This window comes from Cygnus atratus, chromosome 17 (genome assembly GCF_013377495.2).
Source record: "Cygnus atratus isolate AKBS03 ecotype Queensland, Australia chromosome 17, CAtr_DNAZoo_HiC_assembly, whole genome shotgun sequence".
Lineage (NCBI taxonomy): Eukaryota > Metazoa > Chordata > Aves > Anseriformes > Anatidae > Cygnus > Cygnus atratus.
In genome coordinates this window covers 14,449,461-14,467,771 of record NC_066378.1, presented here as the reverse complement: position 1 = coordinate 14,467,771, position 18,311 = coordinate 14,449,461, and the positions used below count along the sequence as shown (strand labels likewise).

The window sequence follows — 18,311 nt, the reverse complement described above, 5'->3', positions numbered from 1 at the left end:
GGAACCAGGAAGGATTTGAGTAATCCATTTTGCAAGAAGATATTAAATATCTATGAGTAAATGGGGCAGTTTTCCATCTTTATCAAATAACACTTATATACAAGGAAGAAAATAAATTATGCAAACACCAAAACTGTCAGGTTGCAGGAAAACACCTCATTTTTTTACCAGAAAGCTGTTCCTCTGAAGACGTTTGCTTGCCCCATCCTCCAAGAGCTGCATGTCCCTACAGCGCCCATCTCGCCAGTCCCCAGAGCACCAGCGCCCTGTCCCCACAGCCACTGAGCGCTGTCACCAGGACTCTTCACGTGGCCAGGCTACGGTGGCAGCAGCCCGAGCTGTGGCTGTGCTGGGAGCACAGCCGGCATCAGGGTTGCACCATGGCCGCTCCTCCCACCCCATGGCCCCAGCAGCCCCAGATTTGGAGGGGGAAGACCCCAGAGTGTGCTGAGAGCTGCTGCAGGGAAAGGTGAAAGTCCTTGCATGAGGGAAACAAAGAGAAAAAAAACCTGCGACTACGGGGAAAATGGTAGGTGGGAGAAACAATGACGAAGGCATGAGGAAGTCAGCCCACAGGGGAAGGGGAAAAAAAACAACACAAAATGCTGGTGAGGAGGGCTTCATCAGGAATTATTTACACATCGCTAATGCAAAGCATCTGGAGCCTCTGTCAGCCGCGGAGGTGCGTAACCGATGCTGCAGCCTTCAGTGGGGGAGGCAGCGGCTCCTTGTGCGTGCATCTCCAGCAGTGCCAGCAGAAAATAACTGCTGGGTTATTTCAGAGGCTCATCACCCGGCAATGCAGTGTCACTGCATCACTTGGAAGCCGTTTAAAGAAGGAAAGTAGGAAGCACCTTAAAAAAAACCCTCCACATTCCCCCCCTCAAACAGAGAGCAACCATGGTTACAAGGATGAAAGAATTAGAAAAACACCAAACAAGCAAGGACGTGGTTTCAGTGCTTGATTTCAGACTAATCGAATTGTGGGAGCATTTTCCATTTACTCTCTTTTCCACAGTTCCTCTCGTTTCAGACCTGTTCTCCTATTTTATGTTCACTGGCTAAAATTAATTGTGCGGATTTGACCTTGCAGCCTGTTTCCGAGCTGGCTGGCATTTGCAGAAACCCGCAATCGTTGACATCTCCATTTCCTTAATTAGTTTTCTGGGACAGCATTTTTTTTTCCCTTTTTAATAAACTGCTCTGAAGCATACTGTCCGCCGTAAGTCAGGCAGTATTTATAATAACACTACAGCAGAGCAGATTTGCTTTTATCCCTGCCATCCCTACAGACCATATCTTGGACGCCGTTCAGCATCATTTTCTGCATAGCTCAGTGTCTGCTGCCATTGCAGGCGATGGATTTTGTATCGTAAATGGGCACAGCAGGCACCCCAGCCTCTGCCTCGGCCTGCCACCATTCCAGCCTGCTGCTTTTTGAAGTTATAAGGCAGGGGTTTAACCCAATAGCTGCTTTCCGGGCGCTGGTTATATTCCACATACACTCCAGCAACACCCAGGGTTTCTCTTCCCCATCCCTCGGGAGCATGAGTGCCCTTTGCAGGACGCGGGGGGGCTGCAGGGGCAGCGATGTGGATGTCCCGAGCCCCACACTCTGCTCCAGCTTCCCATCGAACAACCCTGCTTCCTCCTCACCCAGCTCAGTTTTGCTCTACCGAGCAAGAGAAACGCATTGCACTGAGCAGTAGCAATAATGCGCCCTGCTTTCATGCTGCAAGATTTATTCCTGCACTTCCCAAAACATTTTACAGGCTCAGAATCAGTGGGACGTTACGGCTGGGCCCCGTCACACCGCGTGGTGTCTGTGGGGAGTACCCTGCTCGTTTCGGTGTCGCAGAGCTCCCTGTTCCCCCTGTTTAACGAACGCCTGCAGGCGCCAGGCTCAGTGGCACCCAGCCCACTTGTGCCAACGGCTGGTGGACGCAGTGTTTCATCACTCCGGTTCCACACAACCAGCTCCTCCTCTGCACGTGCAACGTGGATCGCGACACGGCACAGAGAGGGGACACCAGCACAAAACCAGCCCCATGGAGCACCTGCGGGGGCAGGAGCAGCGAGAGGGCAGCACTGACCATGTCCCTGTCCCCAGCCGTGCCCCTGTGCTGTCCCCAAACACTTCCAGCCCTGCTGCTCAGCAATGCCCAAGCTGATAAATGCTGTTCGATGGAGCCGCGTTCGGTTCCTTGCTTTCTAATTTAACGTGCAGCAGCTGTGCGCGCTTTTCCCATTACATTCACTTCAATCACTGCCACGGACACATTAGAGAGTGAAAAAGGATTTGTTCAACAAATGTGTCTGGGGCAGAATTCCTCTGCAAATAGTAGAATCTGATAAACTGTTTTTCTGGGCAGACGGAGCTGCTCCAGCGCTAGTTCTGCTTAGTTTGACCCTCGTGAAAGCACCAGCCTGGCCTCGTCCTTACCTGCTCACACAGGGTGCCGACCAGCCCTTCCAGGTCCTGCTTCTCATGCAGCACCGTCTGCTTCTCCTCGTACTCCTGCTCCAACTGCATCTCCAGCTGGCGGAGCTGTGCGGGGAGAGGGCCCCAGGCTCGGTCAGAGCTGGCCATGGGCCCTGCTCCAAAACAGCACGCAGAAAGGGAATGGAAGCAGGCTGCTGAACAGTGACTGCTCTCCAGAGAGTCTCGGCCATTTACTCGTTTGGAAAATAATAGTCAGGCCACGCAGGGTAAGGCAGAGGAAAGGTGAGCGACACCCTATCAGCCAAGAGCAGCCCCGAGGGCTCCCCCTCTCCCTTAATGACGCTGGCAATAACTTGCCCCCTGCACAGGGCGATTGAAAAGTCTGAGGGGAAGGGCAGAGGCGACCCCGGAGAGGAGCCCTGTGCAATGCACGCTTGAGAGCAGCCTGGAGCTTCAGGGAAAGCTGAAGAGGGGCAGGGGTAAGCATTGGAACCACAGCGAGGGCAGTGCCACGCAGACAAGGGGCAATCGCAGCCAGTTGCAGCCCCATGCAGCAGCACGGCCCCGCCAGGCCTCGGGGCTGGTGACACCTACGTGCTCACAGGAGCAGGAGCAGAGATTGTCTCATTTGCCTCCCGACTTGTTCTGCCTGCCTAGAATAGCAAGTGCAAAACCCCACGGACTGCTTCATTAAGCCTCAGCAATGTTAATTCGCTATCGACAGCCAGGTACGCCCCAGGCCTAATGGGAACTGGCTGCTACCATGCAGCACGGCAGCCCTGAACCAAACACCCTGGGGATTTCGGAGAAATCAGAATGCATGTTTGCAAGCCACTGAACTAGCAGCTTTCTCAGACCTTGTCAAAAGGGTATTTTCTGTTCATTATCACAGAATACAAAACTCTGGCTGTCTGTGGGAGGTACCCTTGGTGTGATGCTGGTGTTGCTTATGGGGAACGTGGTGCCTGCATGCGCTGCATCCCACGGGGCCCCGCAGCGTCCCCAGCATGGGGGATCCCGGCTGCCCCAGCCCCTGGTTCTGCATACCGGGCTGTGACCTGGGCTGGTGCCGTGCTGGGAAAGCAGCAATGACCACTCACCTGGGAGGAAGGAGCCCCCCGTGCCCCCCAGCACCGACCTACCCTCCTTTGGCAGGACTGCCGCACGTCCTCCAGCTCCTCGTCCTTGTCCTCCAGCTCCTTCTGGTGGATCTGCTTCATCCGCTCTATCTCCAGTTCCAGCCGCTGGTGGAGCTGAAAGGCCCAAAGGCGAGCACACCCGTGGTCACTCCCCACTCCGGAGCTCTGACTTGACCCACCCATGTGGGGAGGAACGTCCTGGGCACACCAAGCCCGGGTAGGGGCTGCGTTACCTGCTCCAGGTGGTCGACGGCGGCCGTTTGCCGCTCCAGCTCCTTCTGCTGCTCGGCGGCGCTGGCCTCCAGGTCCCAGAGCTGCTGCCGGAGCGCGGGCACGGCGCGGGCGTCCGGGGCGCCGGGGGCGCTGAGCTCCTGCAGCCGGCCGGCCAGCTGTGCCGCCCGCTGCTCCAGGCTGGCCCCCTCCGCCTGCTTCTGCTGCTCGGGGGCAGAGAGGGGCTCAGCACACGGCGGGGGCTCACACATGCACCACTCTCAAAACCCTGACCATTTCCAACTGCGGCATCAGGAACAGCCCGGCCAGCAGCGGGCAGCCCCGACCTCACCAGCTCTCTGCGCAACCCCTTCCCTTTCAGTTTTGCTCCTGATGCCATTTTCCTCACCCCTGGGCTGCGACCTGTGCTGCCTGGGGTGGCCTGACAGCCCCCCAGCCCCGTGGGATGGGGCTTGTAAGACATGACAGCCTCCCCTTCTAGCAGAGGATAATGTTATTTGAATACATCAGGTACCTCCTATAGCTGTGCTAAAAGAAACCAGAGTCACGCTGCTGGGTTTGTGTCTAATTGCCTCTACTGTAATTACAAAGAGGACGGTGTTGCTCTGCGAGCTGCTCCTGGACTGGAATGCAAAGCAAGTGGGCCATCTCCCGCTTACCTCCAAGCTCTGCTGAAGCTTGCCCATCTCCCACCTGAGGGAGGAGTTCTCCTGGGTCACCTTCTCACGGAGACTCCTCTCAAACGCAGACTCCCCCAGGGCCTGGGCCAGCTGCAGGTCGAACCTGGGTGCAGAAGCGCACACCACCTCTGCGCGATGCCACGCCGCCCCCCACCACCACCTCCGGCCCTTCCACGCTCCCCCCATCCCCTTCCCACTGGCCTTACTTCTTCTGCCGCTTCTCCAGCTCGTGGTTGCGGCTCTGCTGGCTCTCGGCGAGCGCCCGCGCGTCCTCCAGCTCGAAGGCCAGCCGCCTGCAGCGCCGCTGCAGCTGCTGCGCTGCCGCCCGGGCCACCCCGCACGCCGCCTGTGCCTCGCCCAGCTGCAGGCAGAGGTGCGTGAGTGACACAGGGGTCCTGGGGCTGGCACCGCCACCAGAGCCTGGGGACTCAGCAGAACTGGATCTGGACCCCCCCACCCCAGGGCACCCCCTCCCCGGGCAGCCGTTTTGAAGTGAAGCGCTCCCGTGCAGAAGGGGAGCTTCCCCTAGGGGTTGGCGTCGTGCGCGGGGCAGGGAGATGCAGAGCTCTTGCAAGTCAGGGAGCGGGGTCATTGAGGAATGACTTTAAATAAGCAAAATCTTGCATTAATGGAGCCTGTAATTCCAAACTAACTATCTGAAAGCAAATGGGTTGTTTTGCTTTGCCCGAGATCCTAAGGCTGGACTGCTTCTCTTATTACTTTTTAATGTAGCATGAACAATACTCATTTCTTTATTTTACCCTTACGGGATCCCAGGCACTGCTCAGGGAAGCACACTGCCTTTTTGTCTCCTCATTGCAAAGCTCAGGACTTTCCATCTCTTTACATTAACAGCTCTTTGTGCGACAGGTCATGCAAACACAACCCCACTCCATACCCAGGAGCTGCATCAGCATCAGGACCCGTGGCTGAGCCCCTCCACACCCGGCTCAGCAGCAGCCCTGCTCCGAGGCATGACCCCGAGAGCCCCGGGGCCGGCCGGGCAGCACTTGCCTTTTGCTCGAGCCCCGTCCGGGCGCTGAGCTCGGCGCCCAGCCGCTCCTCCAGCTGCGCCAGCCTCTTCTGGAGGAAGGCGATCTCGGTCTGCGCGCAGTCAAACCGCACGTGCCACGCGTCCTCTGCAAACACAGCCCCGGGTGCGCCGGGTGCCGCTGCTCAGGGCTGAGCGTGGCTCCCATGGGGCACAGACAGGGCTCCAAGAGCTCTGCCTTCTGCACCCAGGGCTGCCCCAACTCGTGGAACATGCACCCCATCCCATCCCAGCCCAGCCCAGCCCAGCCCAGCCTCCCCATCACTCCCATAAGTGCTTTAAACACTGAGCTGCTGGGAGCACTGGGCATGCACCAGCAGCTCCCATAGGCAGAAACCCTGCCTGCCCCGCCATCCACACCCATGAAAGGGCCGTGCAAGGGCACGAGGGTGCTGAACACGGGAGCAGGGCTGCCCAGGGGACCCAACCTCCACCTTCTCTGCTGCCCCACTGGGGTGGCAGCGCTGGCCCCGTGGCTCTGGCTGGCCCCCTGAAGCATGCATGGCTCCAGACGGATGCCCTACCTCCTTCAGAGCCACTGATCTTCATCTCACGCAACTGCACCAGCTGCTGAGCCTCCTCCAGCTGCTTCTGCACTGACTCCAGTTTCTTCTGCACTTGGTCGTGCTTGCTCTGGGGAAGGCAAGGGAAGGAGGGAGCAGCTCAACCCGCTCCTGGGGCACTCGGGCAGAGCAACGCTGTGCCAGGACCATGGTGCTGGGGTCTCCTACCTGCAGCTCCTGCAGCTCCCGAGTCCCCCGCAGCCTCTCCGCCCGTTCCCCGTCCAACACCTGGCAGGCGACATCGCCCTTGTGCCGCTCATCCGACAGCTCCATCGTCAGGTCGATGATCTGAGGGGGAAACATGATGTTGGGCTGGGCAGCACCAGGCACACCGCCTGGGAGGCAGCCGCTGCCCACCGACCCAGCATCCTGAAAGCTCTCACTTGGCAGCTGCCTCTCCTCTGGGGAGATGGGAGATGGGGAGATGGCGTGCACCCTGTCCAGTGCCACCCGTGTGAACCCAGCCCTGCCATCGGACGAGGAAAGAGCAAGTGCCAACAAAGTGTGCTCAGCGCTGTGCTGCGCTGCCTGCGCTGCCTGCACTAAGCTGTCTGCACTGCCCTGCCTGCATGGCTCACCAGATTTTTGCACTGTTCTAGCTGATTAACATTAAATTTCGCTCGAAACAAAAAGCACGCGAATAAAAGAGTGAATTATTAATCGGGAGGACGAACTGCACTTTCTGCAAGCAGCCGTGAGCACGGCCTGCCCCGCTAGCCCAGCTCTGTGTGTCCATGCCTGAGAGGGGCTGCAGAGGGGCAGGGCAGCGGGAAGCCCGCAGGCTTCAACTGCTTTTTCCACATCTAACAGCATTTTAAGGCACTTCAAAACGCAGGCACGCTACACAAGCTCTCCAGAGGTCCAACAAGTTTAATTTGGGTAAGTACACACAACAGGCTTGCTTTCCCTGGGGAGCTGGTGTTTTCTAGGTCGGTCACAAAGCGTTAGCCTCCCATGGCAGTCGCAGCCCCAAGGGTGCAATTGCATCTCTAACACAGAGCAAAAGAGAAATCATCTTTAGCCACTTCCCCTTGAAGAAGAGGGTACTCTGTGAGGGCTGTTGGTATTGCTAAGCAGAGCATTGCACCTCAGATCAGAGAAACAAGTAAATCCAAAGGGGACCAAGGCTGTTACGCTGCAGTGTAATCTGAGACACACAGGATGTTTCTCCCGCACACTTTCCCCTCATTATCAGCATTCGTCCCATTGAACAAAGCCACTTCTGGTGGCTGCAGAGGTCACCAAGACTGCTGCCTGGAGAGCATAATGAGAATGTGGTACAGCTGAGTGTGATTTCCTATTCTAATTATAGCCTTTTGTCAGCAGAAGGGATGACATTTGCACGGCCACTCCTCGGGCTCCGATGCCTGCGGCTGCGCCAGGTGCCGAGGGTTCCCCCAGGACATGCTGGGATGGGGCCTGGGTGCAGTGGGGGGGGGTGGCAGCTCCTGATCACATCTTGCACTGCTCCCCCTGCTGCAGCCCCACGGCTCTCGGCTGCAGAAGTATTAAAAAGCAGCCACTGAGCAACTTCTGCCGTCGCGAGGAGCGAGGAACGCCGCTGCGCCAGGAACGGCCACCCCGCCTCCGCCAGGAGCTGCTGGCTTCATGCGTGGACAAACCAGCGCCTTTCACGTGTGTTGCTGGATGAAATCCATGGCTGCGTAATGTTTTTGTCAACTAGAAACAAAAAAGAGCTCTTCACGGAGCACTAAGGCATGCCCAGAGCCACTATGGCACCAGCTGAGGGCCGACAACCCAGCGCTGGGTAGCCCAGCCTGCAGCACTTCCCTGAGCCACACGGACAGCAGCAGCATTTGGCACCTGCGTCCTTGGTCATATTCATCCTGATAAGTCTTAATTTCCAATGCCAGCAAGCTGGGCTGCTGCAGACGACCGTCTCAGGCTCTACCTTGCTTTCCAGCTTCTCCGTGTTCTGCCTGAGCTCGCTGCAGGACTGCTCCGATTTCTCCAGCTTTCTTCTGAGCGCCGCCAGCTCCTCCTAGGTAAGATTGCAAGGAAACACACACTGAGAGCTCCAGCAGCCTCAGTTCAGTTATAAATGTCTTGTTTTCTGTTAAAAATAAGTGGGAGAGACATAGCTGCCTTATTAAGAAAATTTACCAGGCAGCTTTGAAGGCTGCACACTGCAAATCGCTGGGACTACAGCTTCTGACATGAATTTCATTGGAGGGAATGTCAGCTTTGGTCTACGTACAGAGCACATTTCATGAGAAAGGAGCCAACCACAAAAGCTTGGACAAACATCCAAACGTCTGAATCTTGCTCATCAAGTGCTCCTGCGGCCCTGGCAGGCTATCAGAGGGAGCAACTGCAAAGGCGCAGCGTTCTCTGTGATTCCTTTTCAGGCAGCCCGGCCGTAACCACCGAGATCGCCGCTCACGGCAGCACTGCCCTGCTTTGATGGCCAGGGCTGTGCAGAGATGTGATAAACCCGAGGTGAGCGGGCAGTGGGGCCTAGGGGCTACCAGCTGGGTTTGGAGAGAGGAGCAGAGATCTGGGCAGCTTTTGCTTTGAGCTAGCCTGAAAATATCTTGGTAAAGCTTCCCTAAGACCAGAGGAGGAGCAGGATGTCAGTGAAGACGGGCTAAGAATTCAGCACGGTACAACGTGAGCAAGGTTTGAACGGTGACGTTCCTGGGCCCCCAGATGCCCGTGGAGGTCTCCCAGCACCAGCTCCATCCCAGGTGGAAGCAGGCACAGCTCTGGTGATAGCACAGAGCACAGTCCCCTGCCTCACGTTTGGGTGCTCAGCTCATCCATCATCTCCAGGAGCTCAGCTCAGCAGACCCAGCCCCAGTAAGCTCTCCAAGAGCACGAGGCAGAGCTCCTAAAGCATCCCACCCAACCCTGTCCCATCCGTCCCATCCTGTCCCGTCCCCTCCCTTTCCATCCCATTCCGCTGCGTGGTGCTTACTTCTTTTGCCCGGAGCTGCTCCTCCGCCACGCTGACGCTGAGCAAGGGCCGCACGCGGCTCAGCAGCTGCCACCAGGGCCAGTGCCTGACTGCCTGGAAGAGCGCCAGGTTCTTGTGGATGCAGCGGGCAGCGAGGCGCTGGACCTGCGGGGGGACACAGCTGGCAGTGACCCCCCTGAGCCACAGCAGGTGCAGGGAAGGGCCAGGCTGGGGCACGGGCTGCAGAGGGCAGGGACGGGGGGGTTTGGCATCCTAAGGGAGAGCATCAGGGCAGGTACTGTGCAAAGGAGCAGCCTGCTCCGCTCCGAGGGCTGTGCCCAGCCCCACCGGGATGCTCTGGGCCGTGTCACAGCAGCACTGCCCACATGCAGTGGCCCAAGCCTGGGTTTCGGTGGGCACAGGGTGTGACAGCCCAGGGGATGGATACCTTCAGCCTCTTGAACTTCTGGCGGCTGAGGAAGCCCTTGCAAGCGGCCTGGAGGAGGATTATCTTCTGGGCTATCAGCTTGTCGCGCTGCTTCTCCAGCCTGGGCATCACCCCCGCCTTCAGGAACACCTAACAGCAAGCAGAGGACGTTGTGCACACCCGGAGGGGCTCCGAGACCCCTGCAGGCAGCAGCCGTGCTTCTGGCTGACCCCAGGCAGCCGAGACCTGCAGGAGACCGAGAGTCCTCGGGCCAGCAGAGACCAGAGGGCACAACCTCAGCACCAGTGCAGAGCACAGGGCTGGGAGACCTGGCTGCCCAGCACCCTTCAGGATTGGCCCCTGCTGTGTGCACACTGGCACTTGCTCTCTCCGTCCCTGCCTCTTCTCTGCCCTCCTTTGACATCAGCATCAAGCACTGCAAGAAGCTGCAAGTCCCTGAAGCTTTTCCTTTGGGACACGGCACTTTTCCCACATGCTGCGTTGGTGACATCGGTTCCTCTGCTGCAATGCCATTCCCAACAGCATACACATGTGCACACAGATAATAGCAAAGATGACGGTGTACAATGGGAAAAACAAAATGAGCCACATCATTTTCTTCATCTGAACTTGTTGGAAACACATCGTAAACAACGCAGATTTGCTGACGCCATTGAATTTAGTCCGCTACAGATCTCCCAGAGCCTAAGACGTTTCTCGGTCGTTGCCTGGCGAAGCTCTCGGGGTGTGGGACCAGCCACTTCCAAACACTGTGAGCCATTTGCATAATGCAGCTTCAATAAAAAATGAACTGCATTTGTGAACCTGGTGGCGCACCTAAAGAGCTGCATTTTAAAGATGCCAAATTGAATCAAAGAACAATCCCAAGGAAGCTCACTTTCTTGAGATAATGCTATGATTGCTTCACTACCTATTTGATTGTCTCATTAATGTCTGTATTAACTTCACAAGCCAGTGAGTTTTAGAAGCTAGTACAAAATCAATGCTCAAAGTGATGGCAAAACCAACTCCTATATAACAAGATGTGACTGGAGCTGCTATCGTGCTATTGATTAAGTACAAGGGTTTCATAGAAGAGAGAATTGCAAACTGCACTGTGTAGGATAAAAGCAAGTTATTTTGCTCCACAGAACCGTTTCATGAATTCCTTCTTTACAGACTCCAAGAGCTGAAGGCAAGCATGCATACAAAATTAATTTTTCTCTGAGATTGTCAATTTTAAGTTCAAACACCGTTGCTGTGACAACTCCTGCACCTGCAGCTGCCCAGTTCTAACCCCAACCCACCAAAGACCACGAGCTGCTCAAGCCCCGTTTACCTCCGTGACACATCAGAGGTAGTTAGGTACTGAAATGCCAGGAGGGGCTGGATTTTGGGAACCAGGCACACCATTTACCTAGGGTAATGCCATCAAATTAGGAGCCTCCCGCTCCGTTCTTTTGGCAGGGCTTTGTTTCCCAGCCCACCGGGGCATGATGGGAAGCACGGAGCAGCTTTTTCTCCACCTCGGGAGGCTGCAGGTATCCGGCAGCGCCTGGCCCAGGGCTGGCTGTGCTGCACGACCTGACAGCAAGGGAGGAGGAGCTCATAGCCACCGTACCTGGCTGCGTCCTATCGCCACGCTTTTCTTCTCCAGATCCAGCGCCTGGAAGAGCTCCTCTATGGCCTGTGGGGAAGGAGCACGTCATGGAGCTGCACGCAAGCACCCTGTCCCGCAGCAGGCTGCACGGCCCCATCATTGGGTCAGGGGTGAGAGCCTTGCCTGGGGCCGGCGGTGCTGCAAGCCATTCCCAGGCATCTCCCAGGGCTGGAGGAGCCATTTGGGGCACGGCACCGACCCACAGGGGCAGCAGGTCCTGCTGTCACTGGGGCCCAGAGCATCCACTCTCACTTCTCCGCCCTGCACACCCACCCAGCGCCACGGAGCCCCCAAAGGGCTGCAGGAGGGCGTCCTGCCCCGAGGGATTTCGGCAGCATGGGCACAGAGCTGTGCTGCTGCTGCGAGTTTTCTGCCTGCCGCTGCTTCCCTCCTGCCCCTTTCACTGCAGGCCTGCCCGCAGAGCACACGCCAGGGTCTGGGGGGCACGCAGGGGCTTTTCTGATCCTTCGGAGAAGCCTGCACTCATCACGCTGAGCTTTAGACTGACGCAGGGAAGCAGCAGCCAGAAGTACCACACGCTTCCCCAGGGCAACAAACACTTTCCAGACAAATGAATGATTTGAAAGCCACGGAGCTACAGGAACTGTAACAAGATCCTCAGCTAACACTTTGCTCCGTACAACATCCTCCAGCTGCCTCGCGTGTCTCCACAAAGCACAAACCCGCGTGAGGAACGTCTCGGAGGGCTGCTTGGCGCCAGCAGGCACGGCCCTGGGGCACCTCGCTGCGGCAGAAACCACCCCCAGCCCTCACCAGTTGCACTGGGTGAGGTGAGGATGCAGCACACGAGTGCACAGGGCTCGGAGCACCTCGATGTGTGTGCTGGAGGCAGGGGAGCACCAGCACCACGGTTGGGTCCTGCTCCAGTGCTGGGCCCTCACACTGCAGCCATCCCTCGGGCCCCAGCAGCTGAGCTAGCACAGCTTAATGGGAAGCACTCTCCAGCTGGCAAAACCTCATGGCAGCTACTTCCAGAGAGGGTGGGATTTTCCAGATGCCCTGCTAACACGCTGCTGACGAGGCCCCCTCTGCCTTCTTGCCGTGTTTAATAACAATATTGACCTTTTCCAACTGTCAAACTCGTCTTATTAAATCCTGAGGTCTTTACTGAATTTGCACACGCTCTCTGGCAGTTTGCACAACAGAGCATGTGTCCATGTATAATTCATCTCCTCGCAGCTCTGCCTGGCGCTCAGCACTCAGCAGCTCACCCGGAGGTTGTTACAGGGCTGGGTCAGTTCTCCCAAGATTTTGCTACAAGTTTGTTATGGAACTCGTAAATCTGGCAGATCTTCCCCTTCATTCCTGAGCTACTTTGACTTTCAGGCTTCATAGCTAGCAAGGAGCCACCCCGAGCTAGTACACGTAGCCAGGTGATGCCCAGTCCCCTGGGAATCTCATGCGCCCCAAGCTCCGTTGTGTCCCTGGGGATAATGCCCAGCTTGTCCTCATCCTTCCATTGATGGGGAACCAGAGTGAGGGAAGGAGTGCAGCTGTACAGGGCCATTGAAATACACTCATCCTGCCCTCTGCACATGCCTCTAGTCCCACAGCTCTTGCCCTGCCCTGCAAAATAAAATCTACCAGGCACGCAGCCAGGGCAGGAGACGACCAAGGCACCCACCAGCCCTGAGCCAGCAGGATTTTCAAAGCTGTTTGCTCCTGAGTATTAAAAAGAAGCAATAATAGGCTTCATTTCCAGGCTGATTTCTCCAAGTCCTCTCTACGGTGCTATAACCCTGGCAAATGCAGCCCACGCTAGGAATGATTACTGCTGCTGCAGAAACACGGCCCTAGGGGGGAGCAATGCCCGGACCGAGAGCAGAGCGAGCAGAGCGCTGCTGCCGGCCGGCCTGGCCGGGGGGCTCACACCCTCTGGCTGTAGGCACACGTGGGCAGGGTGCTGGGGAACAGGGAGCTCGTCCACCCCACAGCCCCCTCGCTGCCCCCTGCCCACAGAGCTCAGTCCTGGCCGCAGGCAGCCCTGGCAGCCCGCAGCCGAACACACGGGCTGGCTCCGCGCGTTCCCGGACCTCAAGGCCATTTCCCAGCAGCATGGCAAAAGCTGGCAACCTGCCCCGAGCCTCGCCGAAGGTGGCTTTTCTCCATCCCCAGCTCCTGGGGACAGTCTCACAGGTAAGAACCCCCTGGTGTGCTCTGACAGTCCTGTGAGCAAAGCTCTGCAGCTGGCAGCTCCCCAGCAGCTCCAGGTGTGTGTCCCCATCCCGGCGGGTCCTGCAGCGCTGGCTGGGGACTAAAGGAGCAACACCCACGGCTGTGGGGAGGGCCGGAGCCCAGCAGACCTGTAGACCCGACAGCCCCAACAGCAGCCCAAGGAACAATATCAGCCCCAAAAGGAGTGGCTGAGCCAGGCAGGGAACTGCGAAACAGCTCCTGCCCCAGGGCGGGGAGACACTGCCCTGACCCATCTCGCCTGGAGAGCGCTGGGAGCTCCAGTCATCGCTCCTGAGGGCAGAGAGAGCCCTGACTGCACCGGGGAGGGCTCAGAGAGCTCCATCTCCAGCAGAGCCCAGGATGGGGATCTCAGCCCCATGCCCCAGGCCCAGGACGCACCTTGCTCTCATCCGGCACCTCGTAGGCAGACGTGTGCTTCTTCATGACGGCCGGAGCCAGCACCTGGAAGCGCCGTCGGAACTGGGTCAGGAGCATGCGGTCCACGTACCCTGGGGACAGGCAGACACTGCTGGGGGGGATGCACGAGCCGGGGGAGGTTTGCAGGGTTGGCGAGGGAATGAGCTGCAGGGGCTCTGCGGCACGCCATGCGCACAGCAAACGGGGTGCACCCGGTGGGGACTGGGAGCTGCCCTGAGCACAGCAAAACCCAGGGCAGAGGCAGCAGGAGAAGTGCCAGAGATGTGCTTGAGGGAGCACAAATATGGGATCTGATGAAGCGTGCCCCACACGGAGCAGGACAGGGCCGTACCGGTGCGGCGGAGGCGCAGGGCGTCCAGGAGCTGGGTGCCCCCCAGCTGGGCTCGCAGGGACGGCATGTCCAGGGCCGCCGGGTCACCCCCCTCCACTGCTGCTCCTGGGACAAGGCAGTGGACGAAGTGCAGCTGGGACCGCCGCAGCAGGCTGGTGAGCGCGTCCTGGGGGACAAGCAGAGGTCAGTGGGGCTGGGGGGGCGCAGGGCGAAGGGGCAGCACGTGTGTCGGTGGGTGATTGCTCCTGTGCACCCGCTGCAGGGTGTCCGGGCATCTCAGGGAGTTATCCTCAGTGCCAAAAGTCGTGTGCGTCCTGGGAGCAGCAGCTCCAGACACAGATGTGAGCCCGAGCTGCAGGACACAGAGGCTGAATGGGACCCTTCCTCCCGATGTCTCAAGTTTTCGGCTGATGGGCCACAAAAAGTTACTAAATGGCCTAATTGCTGCCAGGGTTGGGGATTTCCAGGCAGAGCCAGGACACTCGAGAGAGAGTTTAGGCACCCAGTTATGGCTGCAATCAACAGGAGGCTGGTGTGACCTGCCCGCCTGAGCCCTTAACAGGATTAACCACAAGGTGTGCGTGTAATCTGCTTTACGATTCGTTTCCCTCGGACGCTCTCCCTGGGCAGCAGCAGTGCTGGGGGGCTCGCTGGCCACCCGAGACCAGGGCAGCATCCCTGGCCAAGAGCCCTGCAGGGCACGGGGCTCCTGGCACGGGGCTCCCCCAGCTCCCTGGCTGTTCGGGTCTCAGTGCAGCAACGACCCCAACCCCCCCATAATCACCGTGGTGCCCCCGTACCCCACTCACCGCCTGCAGCTTGAGCTGGGCGCACACCGACCTCTTCCTCACGGCCGCCAAGCTGCTGGCGAAGGTCTTCCTGATGCAGGCGCTGCGCTGCAGGGCCGCCTGCGAGCATCCCTCCAGCCCCGCCACGGCACGGCAGCCCCGGGGCGCCCGGCGGCGCGGCAGGACCAGCTCCTGCACCGCGCTTCTGGGGGGGCAAGCGAGGAGAGAAGGTGGTGGAGCTGCAGCGGGGCCACGCACGGGGCTCCTCTGCTGCCAACCTGCTCACAGGGGAGGCAGCACCCAGCACCCGCGGGCAAGTGGCGAGTTTGGCATCGGTGCACCCGCGGTGCTGCCTCGGGGCACCCGGCCGCAGAGGAGAGCCGGGCTGCGGCGACACCTCCCACCCCCCTCTGCTTCTCCCTGGCTCGAGCACCGAGCTGCTCACCGCTATCAAAACTTCCCTGAACTGAAGCCCAAAACAAAACGAGCTGGAAGGGTTTAAACAGAAGGTTAAAATCATCGTGTGTGTGGAGACACCTGTAGCAGCTTGTTTACATTTCAGTCCCGACGCAGCTTACAGCCTTGCTCCATGCAGCAGTGGAAATGAGGCCGGCTGCTGCATGGGAAGCAGTGCAGGGCTGGCGGTGCCTTGCTGCCCTGATCCCGTGGTGCTGCGGAGCTGAGGACATCGCAGGGTCCCCTGGGATGTGGGACAGCAGCACCTATGTCCCCCCCCCCCAACCCAGCCTCCCCCACGGGAGGAGGGGAGTCCCGCTGAACGTGCCAGTGATGGGATCTGCCGATTCAGGCAGTTTGGGTGGAAAGCTGTCCACCACGGTGCTATTCCCAGCTCTGGTCAGCACCTACCCGATCAGAACGCGTACTTCTGGCTGCCAGTCACTCTGCATCCGCCCCCCACCCTAACTAAACCCTCTGGGCTCCCTTAAAGCTGAGCTAAGTGGCCTTTTTCCTGGCTTTCTCCCTCATCCCAGGCTGCTCCCGCGGGACTGCTGGCAGTGCCGTGGTACTTACAGCCGGGACTGCTGCAGCAGCTGGCTGGCGTTCTCTGCCGACAGGTTCAGCTTGGCTTTGCTCACCCAGCCCGCCAGGTCGTAGCGCACGGGGTCTGTGCCCAGCTGGTGGGGGATCTCGAAGTGCAGCTCCTGCTCGCACCTGCGCACGTAGCCAGGCCCTGCAAGAGCAACAGCACCCCGAGGGGGTCACCAATGCCCGGGGGGGGTCACCAGCACCCCGAGGGGGTCACTGGCCAGTTCCCATGGGGCTGCCACCAGTGGGGCTGCAAGACAGCAGGCAGCAGCAGAGCATTTCAGCTCGCCCTGGCCATTCTTTAATTCCCAAAGCTAAACGGTGATGCTGGAGGCAAAGCAGCTGGGGGTAGGGGGAGCATCTGGACTGACTCCAGCTTACCGTCCTGGTCAGGGCCCTTCGGGGCAAAGTAGGAGCACAGGCGGTCAAAGGCAGCACTGTCCCCAGAGCCTGGGATCAGCACCTCCTCGTCCAGGATCCACAGCAGCCCCCTGCGGTCGGCCCCCAGGCTGCCGGGCAGCACCTGCAGCTGCCAAAGGGTGGAGATGTCCCCTGGGTCACCAGGAATGGGACAGGAGCCAGCTCCAGCCAGCGCCTGCCCCACTCCCCACTGCTTCTGCCCAAAGCTGGGAAGCGTGGGTAGAGCAACTAATTGCCACGGGGGCACGGGGACAGGTTACCTGTGAGGAGTTCAGGTCGATGATGGACAGCGTGGCCAGTGGAGAGTGCTCTGGAAGATCAAAAGACACCTCAACATTTTCCTGGAAAACATCATTTAAAAGCTTGCTTGAGTGATGATCTGGCGTCAGGAATCCCGGAGCAGGCACAGCTGCACAGCAGGGGGGAAGATGGAGCGGAGCTGCCACCGAGGGCACCGCTGTGGCTCAGGACACCGTGCTCAAAGGGCTCCTGCAGCACTCTGTGAATGTCAGACATGCCACATAAATAATGGATATGATAATAATTGAGGACTTAACACGAAAGCACCAAGGAAACGATCAATTATTTAATTTGCAGCTTGCAGGCGTTGCTTCCATTCATTTTCACTCCCGTGTGTGTCGGAGCTGCGTGAGCCATGTGCCACCGGGGCCCGGGCTCACAGTCACACTCACCCGGCCACAAAGCCGCGGTGCCCACGTCCTAGCCAGCAGCCAGCACGAGGCGAGCCCAGCCTGCCAAGCCCTCCTCCATTTCACGCTCGGTCGGAAACCAGCGAAGGGCACAAATATACTTACTTGGTGCAAGTGATGTGTGCATATTAAGCCACGGGAATTCAACCGTTTTTCCAGAGCTAGAGGTATTAAAGTAACTTCTGCAAACCTAATGAGTTCATCTTTGCCAGTAGATTTTTCAGCCATGTATTTCTGCAATAATTTATCATTTTCCTTTCTATTCTCTATTATTCAGCACCTGAGATAATTTGGGAAAAACCCAGCTGCACCATCAGAAGGGCGCAGAGCCTTCTGAGCGGGAAGAAGCACGCCCAAGGGGACACCCAGCCCAGCCTGGCATTTCCCTCGTGTCACAAATGTCCAAGGGGACCTGTGACGGGGGGGGACAAGAGGCTTCAGGCCACCACTCCACACGGAGCCCTCCTTCCTGCAGCACTCCTGCCTTCGCAGCTCCTGGGTGCTCACTGTCACACCGCGGCGGGGCGCAGGGAGCCGTGCCCAGGGGCTGGGAGGCTGCTCCACGGCCACAGCCCTCGCGCTCACCTCCTTGTACCTCTCCATTTCCGACACAAAGGTTTTCTCGTAGAAGAGGGCCTGCAGCCGCTCGTGCATGTAGTTGTGGCAGAGCTCCTCAAAAGTGGCCGCCCGCTCCCCGCCGTGGTGCCGCGGGTTGTGGAAGCCGGGGGTGTCCACCACCGCGATGGAGCCCATGGAGAGGTGCTGGGACGAGAAGGACCTGGGGGAAGTCAGACACAGCACGGGGCTTTACCCAGGGGCACGCCGTGCTGTGCTCAGGGGTGACACAGCTTTTCCCCCAGCTGTGCACATCCCTTCGTTAGCATCATCCCACGTGGCAGTGACAGCCCCAGCGCTGACTTCCCCTGCCTGCGTCTCCAGCCAGGAGCACCAACAGCCTCATTTACTTCATCTTCTTGTCCTGTTCGGTCCGAGTTTCACCCACCTCCTCCTTCATCTACTCCAGCTGAGTGACTTCTGCCAGCCTAGGTGGAGATGCCACCCTTCCCATGCTGCTCCCCACCCTGGCACTCTGGTTATTTAAAGCACTAAATCCTAATCCAACCACGTAAAGTTTGATGGAGAAGTGGCTAAGCTGACACCCACACCGAGGAGTTTCCAAACTCCCAAGTGCTGTGCCGCCCGTGGTGCTGCTGCAGGAGGAGACTGTCCATTGCTCCTGGGGGAATCCCTAACTGGAAGTGATCTGAGA

The 18,311-nt window shown here is 58.5% G+C and overlaps 1 protein-coding gene across 1 annotated transcript in view; it reads right to left on the bottom strand.

Moving 5' to 3' along the window:
- MYO18B (myosin XVIIIB) overlaps nucleotides 1–18,311 on the bottom strand; it is a 61,567-nt gene that overhangs the window by 26,614 nt on the left and 16,642 nt on the right. The window contains exons 14-32 of the mRNA XM_035565716.1: nucleotides 17,627–17,819; nucleotides 16,592–16,672; nucleotides 16,293–16,440; nucleotides 15,897–16,056; nucleotides 14,886–15,069; nucleotides 14,077–14,242; nucleotides 13,707–13,816; nucleotides 11,073–11,138; nucleotides 9,473–9,601; nucleotides 9,046–9,189; nucleotides 8,020–8,109; nucleotides 6,276–6,395; nucleotides 6,069–6,177; nucleotides 5,508–5,632; nucleotides 4,700–4,854; nucleotides 4,473–4,596; nucleotides 3,816–4,016; nucleotides 3,586–3,696; nucleotides 2,444–2,548 (exon numbers count right to left, since the gene is read on the bottom strand). Of these exons, the coding sequence (XP_035421609.1) occupies nucleotides 2,444–2,548; nucleotides 3,586–3,696; nucleotides 3,816–4,016; nucleotides 4,473–4,596; nucleotides 4,700–4,854; nucleotides 5,508–5,632; nucleotides 6,069–6,177; nucleotides 6,276–6,395; nucleotides 8,020–8,109; nucleotides 9,046–9,189; nucleotides 9,473–9,601; nucleotides 11,073–11,138; nucleotides 13,707–13,816; nucleotides 14,077–14,242; nucleotides 14,886–15,069; nucleotides 15,897–16,056; nucleotides 16,293–16,440; nucleotides 16,592–16,672; nucleotides 17,627–17,819 (2,521 nt within the window). The remainder of the gene's footprint in view (nucleotides 1–2,443; nucleotides 2,549–3,585; nucleotides 3,697–3,815; nucleotides 4,017–4,472; nucleotides 4,597–4,699; nucleotides 4,855–5,507; nucleotides 5,633–6,068; nucleotides 6,178–6,275; nucleotides 6,396–8,019; nucleotides 8,110–9,045; nucleotides 9,190–9,472; nucleotides 9,602–11,072; nucleotides 11,139–13,706; nucleotides 13,817–14,076; nucleotides 14,243–14,885; nucleotides 15,070–15,896; nucleotides 16,057–16,292; nucleotides 16,441–16,591; nucleotides 16,673–17,626; nucleotides 17,820–18,311) is intronic.